The following is a 10,904-nucleotide window of genomic DNA, read 5'->3' on the forward strand; positions in this document are numbered from 1 at the left end:
TCGACATACAACCTGATTTAACTTTGTGTGTGCGTGTCTTTCAATACTGCCTTCATTTTTTCTTTCATTTTCAATCTGATATTTTCTTAATGTGACAATGGTTGTTATTGAGCGTGCGTATAGAATATCTTATCTAGTAAAACGTACAAAACCCCAGATATTTCATGTATCATAATATAATAAAATCGACAAAAGATAACAAAACAAACAAATATGATAGAAATTATTACCTTTTGTTTCTTTTCTTTATTGTACCGTATGTTAACAGGTGCGTCTAACTTTTCTTCTAATTCCGTGTTTTCTTCCTTTCCAGGCCGTTGAGGCTAATGTGTCAGGATACTTCGCCGTCGTCCACCCTGGCTCGTGTCCATCTTCCTGTAGTCCCGAAAACGTCATCGAGCCGTACACGATGTGGGACGCCTTCCCATGTCCGCCGCCATGGAAACGGGAACTATTCCTACAACTTAACTGGACACGATTGTCGGAACCAGCCGACAGACGAAGGGTTAAGGACCGGATGGCCAAGAGGTGTAATATTGACCTGCAGGAATTACAGAATGCAGTGTTAGAAAGTTCAGGACAATCTTTGCTATTTATCGACTGTGATGCCAACTGTTTCATCCCGATTCTCGCAACAATCACCTGTGTCGTGTTCTTGTTCGTTGCTCTGGTCGCATTCTTCTTCAAAAGGTATGTGCTATTTATTACAAATAATATACATTTAAGATTTTGTTGTATTGATGCTTGACGCAGCCCTGCAAAAGTTTAACGTTTAGATGTTGACGCATATTGCTGAGGCATTCTTGAGTATACAAGACACAAATACTTCTTGAAAAGAAATTTTCAGGAAAAAAACCAAACAATAAAACATTCCATTGTAATCTAAACATCATTACTTTAGGAAATGTAAAAATAGAAAAGTTTGTTTCAAGCAAGAACGTAAAACAAAAACAAACAGACATCGCTGCAAAACGTAAATAAAAAGGACAACCTTTAATTGATTACACTTAATGAATACATGTTTTACCTTGCGACAAAACAAACAAACAAGCAAAAGTGCATTATCGAATTATTGTCTAGCACTGGAGAGAACATAAAATGTACAGCAACTTACAAATGCGTACGTGTTAGTGGATTCAGTTTCGGGATTTGAATAAGTATTGTTGCCACATGACATAAACGCACAGATCATAAATGATGCAAGATAAAATGTGTATCTGAAAAATAAATCAACAGAAAGGAACGCATCATTTCCGTCAATTAACTTTAATGAGCCTTTATCACAAAGAAGTCAGCACAATTGAACTGAAGAGCGAAACAAAAAGGATATAGTACTTAGCGCCTAATTTGTATACATCGCCGCTGAGAGATGTATGGCGATACTATCAGAACGTGTCATGAAGTTCATTTCAACAACTGTCCAGCAGGTCGGGCGTTAGAATAATATTTGTTCCCCGCATTGTATGAAGGTAGAAGGCGACTAAATATTTAGGTATTATCTTTGTTTGTCGTCTTTTTACATGATTTTCTTTTTATTTTCCTAAGTCTCCTTTCACGTAGCCTCATTTTCATTGAGTCTTGAGTTGAGTATCATTTGAGGATTTGAGGGTTCTGTCCTCACACCGAGACACTCTGCATAGTGTTAAAACCTCAATTTAGTGCTTAAAATCAATTTAGTTGGACGACAAGTTTACCCGTATGTATTTTACAAAACAAAATTATGAAAAGACAAATAAACATGGAATCAGAAAATAATAAAAATAACAATGTTAAATTGCATAAAATTGAGACATTCATCTTGCTGCGCGTGTGAGATTTTGTATTGAGCAAATGTTTTGAAATAGTGTTAAATGTATTGCAATGCGGGTTGTAGTCGGTGAGAAATCTCATTGTACACTTTGAGTGAAGACCATGCGGAGAGAGCTTTATTGCAAGGTGATAACGATGTAAGGCGACCACATGTAACCGGGCGAAAGTTCTGATTTCACTTGATAGGTGGTAATAACATGATACCGGAAAACACAAGGACAACACCAGTTGACAAACTGGCCTTCGTCTTTTGGAAAATTGCTTAAATAAACGTGTTATTCCGTCATGTTGTCCTTGAATTAACACTAATTCCCAATGTATTGCCACAGCGCTCACCAATAGAAGTTATGCTGGTCTGCCATACACGTCTCGCAGGAAACACTCCCGTCGATTCAAATGTTATAGACTTGGTCCGGAGAAACATTGTTAAACGGATGTCGTATTGGGAATTACTCTGTATACAAAGTCTATTCAATAAATCTTACGCACAGGGTAATGTTACGTAATAATCGTACAATGACATGGGTTGATGGCTTCAATAAGGATCGCATAGCAAAACTTATTGGACACGTCGTGTCGCGTTCGATACGAATATTAAAGGGAGAGACAAATCCACGCTTCCTGGAATCAACATCTCTATCTAGAATGTAACATTTATCAGTAAATCAGATATTTTCTGTGTAAACAATGTCCACCATATGTTTTCAACGGTGCTTTTTTAATTTGTGTCTCCGATGTGGGGGATGGTGAGGAGATATGTTCAAAACATCTGGTTATATTTAAATTCCATACGTCTATCAATATTGCTACAACTTCATGTTTACTTTATCTCCACGTTTTCTCTACTTAGTGATACAGTGGTACAAACTGCTGTTATGGTTGCTACACGTAATTACGCCACAGCTACACAAATAAAATAACGTATCACTGCTAAGGTTCAATATGCTGTTATACATGAGATACAGCAGGACAGTTCGCGAATGTCGTAAACTCGTATCGTATTTGATTGAAAACATGAAGACCAGATATCAAAAAAGAACTGTTTGGACCAATCGATGCTGGGTACAGATGATAGTTATACTGACAATCACCGGGTGATGGCAACTCGCTAGTTTTATTTCCTCCGATATAAATCACGACCATGTCGTTTTATCTGTTTTTTCCCTCACCGCTATATGATACTGTTATCGCGGACTTTATTACAACAGAGTACGTTTTACCGTTACACCTCCTCGCTCTCGTCAACAGCAGCAATAGCGATGTGTAGTACGTCACAGCGGGGCAATAAAGGCGACGGACAGTGGCATGTTTTATTTGTTATCCTTCCATATTTGTTTGTTTAGTGTGTTGGTACGTTTACTTGTTACGTCTAACCATTGCTAGAAATGGCTAAACTTGGTTTCCATGATCATCTCATCCTTTTCGAAGGCAGTTCATATATTGCTCGGTGTCGTCCGATTATCAGCCAGGGTCAAGTAAGGACGTACCAAGTTTGTTGGTGTATGAAAACCGGAGAAGTACCTGCCAAAACTGTCCCACATGGAATCCGAACTCGCAACCTAGAGGTGGATGGTTATTGAGGTACCTTAACTACTTGGTCACCGCGGCCCCACCCGTATATTGCGCACCAATCGTGTATGATATTATAAACACAATGTCTCCTAAGAAAGGCTAGTCCGGACAAAACGTTAGGCGTGCACATTTTTATAGCAACAATAGCTGTATGTATGGCATTGTTGTAAGTCAAACAACATAGACGTTAATTATCTTCTGGTCGAATTAATTCATTGTGTCATGAAGGTGACCGAAAATGTGTTCAATTTCATAATGGCAAATTGTCACCTTAAATGTAGACAAAGAGTCATACGCAGTTTATGTCTTTGGCAACATTTCGACATGCGGAAATATGCCATAAACTCGTTAAGGTTTCGTGTGTCTTAAAACTATGCTTTGGTAGTTATTCTACCATTCATTCTCGGTCACGAATGTGTTCTTTTCATACAAGATGTATATCTTTAAAGAAATAATATTTACTTGTCATGATTCCAACTGCCTTTATCGATAACGAGCATATGAAGCTATCATTCTCCTCATAAGTCTTGTCACTTTTGATTCATTGGCCTTTGAATCAAACGTCTTAGTGCTTCTAAAATTGATGCAAATGTTCTGAAATCTGACAAGAATCCGAAATATGATTGATATATCTTGCAGCAAAAATAAAAAGGAAGGCTTTTCGTTTTAGTGCTTCCAAAGTTACATAACCAGTACAGAAAATTCGTTATATATACACGTTAGTACAAAATAAGTTTACCATTTACTTGTAATCTGTAGTGATTTTAGGGATCGACATGAAACTTGAATTAGATATAGGGTTTACGTAGAGACATTTACTCTGCATTAAAGTACATATATTTACCGTATGTTATTACACAGACGTGATTTGTCGGGGTTTGAAATGGAAACCGAACTAACGTGACGTCATATATAATATCCTACAGACAATTAGTACCCCATCGGGCTCTCAAAGACCGCCAATTACCTTAACTAGGCTCACTGGTGCCGTAAGGGCCAACCCTTCTTTGTGTCTATTACTATCCGCATGCGGTGTAGACCACTCAAACAGATATCTTCGTCTGGCACTATTATATATATAAAGTCTTAATATCCCTTGTGCTTCTACGAAACGTCTGTAGTTTGGAAAAATATGCATTGGAGAAAGGATGAATAGTACTGTTGAGCCTCGTTAGAGGGAGCTTTTTCCGGACTCTCCATTCCGCCCGATGGATTTCCGATTCTGGGAGCCATTAGATCGTCCGCGACCGGACTAGCATAACCTGACCAGTCTGGTCCCGACTGTCCCATGGCTATGCTTTACAGCAACTATTTCAGCGAGATGTTTCCCCCTAATCCAGCCCATTATCCATTACTTTCCATCTCGTTTTATACACAGACAATTTGAAAGGTTGTTAAGTACAACGATGTTATCGGCAATAAGAACTACATTTACGGCGGATGTGTCGCCCGAACTGCCGCCGGCGTAACAATAATCATTCACTCGTATTAATTACATTAGCAACAGACGTCAATGCAAATCTTAAGAATAGTGAGTTTACAGTGATCAACCTCAAAAAATAATATAGAATAAACACCGTTGTATCAAAAATACTGGTGCTACTTTGCATATTTGAAATATTGTTTCAGATTGTTCAAACTTGATGTTCATATTTCAGACAACAGAGAGCAAGGCTGAAGAGTTCTGAATTTCCCACAGGAACCACGACTCCACATGCGGTGGCAAGACAAGAGAACCATCTATACATGAGATCCCCGGATGGATCAGGCGAAATGATACAAAGACCAACAGAGGTAGGCTCAAAATAATCCCTCAATGACAATACAATGTAAATTCAGAAAAAAAAAATCGGTAAATAGTCATTCAAAGTTTGCGAAGCATGTGTTTATGACAATAATAACTCTTTTGTTTTTGTTTCAGTCCGTCCTAGCTGATGCTGGCGTAGAAATCCGATTGTTGGACAGTCAGCCTGAAGAAAAACATTTTATTATTCCGAAGAGCTTTGACCGTTTTTATGGCTCACAAAAAGGAAACAAATATCAATACAAACGTGGCAAGTTGGACACACCACTTCCGGCGGAACCAGCTGAGGATACTTCCGCCACCTACAGTGGCACGGACACAAATCACACCGACCATACGTACGAATCCGTCCGCGGAAGTATATACAGTGGTTCGTTTAGGTTATCTGGGTCACAGACCGGAAGTTGTGATCAGAAAAGTCATCCGCCGGTGTTAGACTTTTGGACGCAGAATATTCCGCCAGATTCTGCGATGTATAAGTGTGGATGTCCTAAGTATGGTGCTCAGTACACGAGTGCGTCGCAGGGTAACAATAGTATGTATTATGATAGTGATAATTATTCCAATCATCCGTACGATAAGGTGGACCAAAATGTTTATCCCTATAATTACTACGGAGACAGGCGCAAAATCGTGAGTGACACAGAAACTACAGAGAATCCTATCACAACGAAATGGAAACGGAAGCAATTTGCGAAAAAGAGACGATTAACAGATCCGCACATGAGACCGGATGTAGAATCGTCTCAGAAAACACGCGGGAAAAAGGGTAATTCGCATGACTTTGATAATATTCCAGGAGTGGGGCCCTGTCAGTGTGACCAATGTCGGTTAGAGGAGTACCAACGAGAATTGATGGCCAGACAGGAGGAGAGCAATATATACCAGTCAATAGAAAATGATTTACGAAACTCTGGCTATATATACGGTGCACCAGACTATGATTCCGGATGTAATTGTCAAATGCCGGAAGTAGAACAATATAAGGATCCTTACTGGGTTCAACCTCCACACCCGGCACAACAACGCGTGTGTAATGTTTGTGTAAATCCGGACCAAAGAGGTATGTACCAAGTAGGGGATCGAGGACTCACTCCGACGATATCCGCTCCCCGATCCGTATATAGTGAAGGACATTCCGGAATGGATAGAAACTCATTTATGTCTCCCGATCTATATAACCTAAATCAATTTGATGCTGATAGTCCAGATCACAGAAAAAGACGCCGAAATAAGTCGGTTACAAACTTAGCGTCCCCGGGATCTTCCGTACCAGGAACGGCGTTCTCAGACTCATATTCCACAACAGATCGGCCTCAACGCACGAGAAAAATTCCTAAGACAAATGGGTCACTATATAAATCAAAATTGATGAATAGGTGATGATCAAGTGTTGTGTATGATCTTAATAACAGTATTATTTTTTTCCAATTTTTACCCTTGTGCTCAAATTAGACCAAGTTATCTGCCCCTGCTTATGGCATTTGTTTGTTGGAGTCAGAATACACAGTTTGACTACATCGCCGATACTGCCTCATATTGACTAATCGAAATAAAGAGTATGGTAATGTATATGAATAAAATCCAATACTGAAAAATTCAAATACCACACTCTTGATGGTTTGGATTTTAAATACAAATTAGATTTATTTGTTTTAGATATCATTTATTGCTAAAATGCATTGCTCTTATCACTAAGATTCCTTTTTTGATTTTGTTTGATAAGCACAATGCATTCACTATCGGCGATGTAGAATCTTTTACAGACAGTATATATGAACTTTCACTTTTTTGAAAGTCGGGGTCGATGCCTAGTGCCTACAGTCTTGCCAATGCATAAGCATTATCAAATATTAGAGTCAATTTCTCTTTTTTATTTATACAATATTGGTCGAGGTGTTTGTGATACTTTCCTGGATCAATACATCTTATTGTACAAATGTAGACGTCATATTTGTTTTACGGTTCATGATCAAGTCACAGAATAACAGAAAATCCTAAGGACCCGACCTGATTGGTTCCTGTGAAAGATGTTCTTTTGTAGGTAAATCAATTTGATCGGGTGCCTGTCTAGGAGGTCCTATTCAATTGAATGTCTAAATGGAAGGACCAATTTGTTTGGCTTTTCATTAGAAGGACTAATTTTGTCGGTTTTTTCGTTAGAAGGACCAATCCGATTATTGTTTTCAGTAGAAGGACCAGTTTGATTGGTCTTTGCTGTAGAAGAACCAGTTTGATTGGTCTTTTCTGTAGAAGGACCAGTTTGATTGGCGCTATGTCGGAAAGGACTAACTGATTGCAGAATACTTAGCTTACTTGGTTCCCGGTGTAGAATGAACAGTATGATTGACTTATCTGTAGAATGAGCAGTGCACAATTGCATTGGTTTACCTGTGGAATGCCCATTTTGATTGGTTTACCTGTAGAATGCCCATTTTGATTAGTTTTCCTAAAGAATGACCAGTTTGATTGACTTGCCCATAGAATGACCAGAGTTAGTGGTTTTCTACATCTGTGCTTCTGTGATTTGATCACTTAATTCCCACTAGAAGTTGTTGATGTCGAATGATCCATGTTTTGTATATCTAATTGTCATACAATAAACAGAAACTTCAAATGAAATATAATCTTATTTCACTTTGGATTTGTTTTTGCTGTATCAATGTTTAACCGTCTTCTTAGCAATTTCAATTATTCCAAAGCTTGTGAACTTCATTTTGAAAAGAAATTGATGGAAGCTCAAACGACATAATTAAAATGCAATAACGTTGAAATGTGTTTGATTGTGATCAAAACTAAATATCCATAGTAAAATAATGTCGGATTGATTGAATGGTTTTCTGAAGAACTTGGTTCGTGAGAATTTTATCTCAATATTTCTAGTATTCAGGATGTTTGACGTTTTTTTTTATCTGGCCTTACGAACGATATCTGTATCATCAATCACCAATCGTCTAAATTGTTATTATTGATAATGGATATTAATTATTGATTTTGTTTTATTTCATAAAATTATTAGTGTGCTGGATTTTTAAACTGAATTTAGTGGTAGTTTATCGTTTTGGATTGAGGCACGGGATATGGAAGCTTACAAGGTATTTAACACAAACAATATAGATATAGTTTTCATCAATAAAACAATGGAAAGAATAAACACATATACACAATAAACATGGCATATGTAGAGCCAGTCAAATAATTTAAATAATAGTTGTTTTTCAAACCTATAATGGATTGGTTAGCTGTCTCTGAAAACCTTTATATTATTACGCTAACTTTGTTTTCATACCAAACACACATACCAATGTCTAGGAATGCCATTTAGTTAATTGAAGATTGATAAATCTAAATCGGTTCATTATTATTGATTATGAGTTGCATGTACTACCCCAGACTAATGCTGGGTGATTTTCAGGGTAATTAGTCTCTTGAGAGAGGTTTTGGTGCTAATGTACGCATTCACTTGTATATGCATGCTAAACTGCCATGTGTTGGTGCAACAAACGCATTTTTGTTCTTTAATGGCGAAATACATCTTCACATGTATAATTAAACAATAAGACATTATATAGAAATCAAACTCAGAGTACTGGTTATGATAGTTAACCTCTTTTTCATTAAGATATTCAGATTACCAAACCGAAACCGTTAGACTGAGTTACAAGAAACAAATTTAAAATATCAAACGAGAAACAAAGAATTTCGACTTGGGAATAAATATCTCCATTGCTTGTTTTTTACTGCAGTGTAGCAAGTTTACCTATATCAGCTTCTATACCAAATATTGGATGCATCAAAGTCCAGAAGTTATGTTTACTTTGATGATGGTATTTTTTGTTTTGACATTTCGCCGGTTTTACAATATACTCTATTTAATGGTGCTTTGATTAAGGACATAACTACAGGCACGAGGACGACATGTCACATGATCTAAAACAAAGCACGTGTCACATGGTTGTCACGACACGCGAATTATGTACCAAGGCGTCAGTCGTTCTTTGATAAGAATAGGGACGAGATTGTTCAGGCATTTATTAGTTAGAGAAGTGTGATTGCTCAGTAGTTGGGCCTCGCACAAAGTCAGACACTTAACAAATATTATACATACTTGCTAGTTTTTGTCATCAACATAACTAAATAACAGGCTAATTCATGTGATATCTGTCTCTTTTGATCATTTAATGAAATACGTTGCTTGAACATGTACAATACTCTTGTGTTAATTATTGAATCAAGTCCGTGGCTGTCGCATTATCAATTCAATTACACAGCATATATGTGATTTATGGCCTAAGAAATGTGTCACTTCAAAAAGCTGTTGTTCAGCAAATTTTCTGATGTTTAAAATGTGTAATTTATTAAGACATTTATTCAATTATCAAACATTCCAAATTGTGAAAAACTTTGGATTATGTATTTGACATTCTGAGTTGCCCTTGTCTACTATTTATCATTTCATATATTCATGAATAGAAACGTCGGATAAGTTATCGATTTCAATTTTGTTTTGTTTTCTCTAAAATGCCAATATATGTCCAATAATTTGTTTTCGATGTCCAGATCAGCGGATACACTTCAAAACAATTTGAAATTGAAAACCTATAGTTGATTTATTTTCATCTTTATATTTTTCGGAATACATTTTCTTTGAGAGACCAAATTGCGATGGTATTGGTCCTTGAACATTATGTGTCTGGTGATTGTTCCCAAGTGGAGATACGCCATATCCCTATACTATTGTCTTCATATTCATATTTTCCGTATAGAAAATCAATACAACATTAAACTTATTTCATGTTGTTCCATATCAATGATTTATGCTTTCTATCATTTTCATATAAATTGGCTTCGTTTTCATGAATAAAAAATGTCAATTTTTCTCTCTTATCATGAAATAAAAAAATTCTGATTTTATAAACGGAATCCTATTTATTTCTTAAAAAGGGAGACGGTATTTGTATTGAAAGTTAAATTTAGTTCAGCAGATATCAATCTTTCCCTTGATTTTACATGTAATTTAAACTTTTATAAATTAACCAGTCAGATAATCCTTCATGTAATACCGATCTGTACACACGCAAAAAAGGACACTTTTTCGTTTTTGACAACGGAGCCGAGACAAATACTCAATGACTTTATCCGAAGGACGAATTTTGAAGGTTTTATGAGATGCGACTTGTAATGTGTGCAATACTGTGGAGATGGACTGGTGGTTATGCTGAGCTCCCTTACTGTCCTCGCGTGTGAAGGTGATATATTGTATTATTGAGGGTATATTTGGTTGTGAATATTATTGTTTTATGGAGATTAATATGTGTAAAAATTGTATTCATGACCAGAACGTTGTTGAATATCAAAATAAAAATAATGAATAAATTCCTTGTTTTATTATTTTTTTTACATTTGTTTCTGCATTGTTTGGTAAAAGTGATAATCTCGGATGTGTTTGACATTCTGTGTTTGAAATCATGCAGATTTCTGCGAAAATGTCTGTACAAAACACATTTTCGTTAGATGAATAATATTGTAACTGAACAAAGAGATAATAATTCAACATGACCAGAACAAAATATAAGTACATGTATCAATTCACACTGAAATGTACCAAACGAGTACCATGAAGTCTTTTGATGGTACAATAAAAAAAAATGCCTGGTGTAGCTGTTGATCACACGATGCCTTTGCCTCTTGATGTATTCTACGAAAATAGCCTGTGAGG

At 36.6% G+C, this 10,904-nt stretch overlaps 1 protein-coding gene across 1 annotated transcript in view; it reads left to right on the forward strand.

Annotated features, from left to right (window-relative positions):
- Positions 1-10,553, forward strand: part of LOC138318324 (uncharacterized) — a 56,238-nt gene extending 45,685 nt beyond the window's left edge. The window contains exons 2-4 of the mRNA XM_069260594.1: positions 314-690; positions 5,040-5,175; positions 5,303-10,553. Coding sequence (XP_069116695.1) covers positions 314-690; positions 5,040-5,175; positions 5,303-6,568 — 1,779 coding nt within the window. The 3' untranslated portion in view covers positions 6,569-10,553. The remainder of the gene's footprint in view (positions 1-313; positions 691-5,039; positions 5,176-5,302) is intronic.
- Positions 10,554-10,904: the final 351 nt, after the last annotated feature.

The sequence above is a fragment of the Argopecten irradians genome, chromosome 3 (assembly GCF_041381155.1).
Source record: "Argopecten irradians isolate NY chromosome 3, Ai_NY, whole genome shotgun sequence".
In the NCBI taxonomy this organism is placed as follows: Eukaryota; Metazoa; Mollusca; class Bivalvia; order Pectinida; family Pectinidae; genus Argopecten; species Argopecten irradians.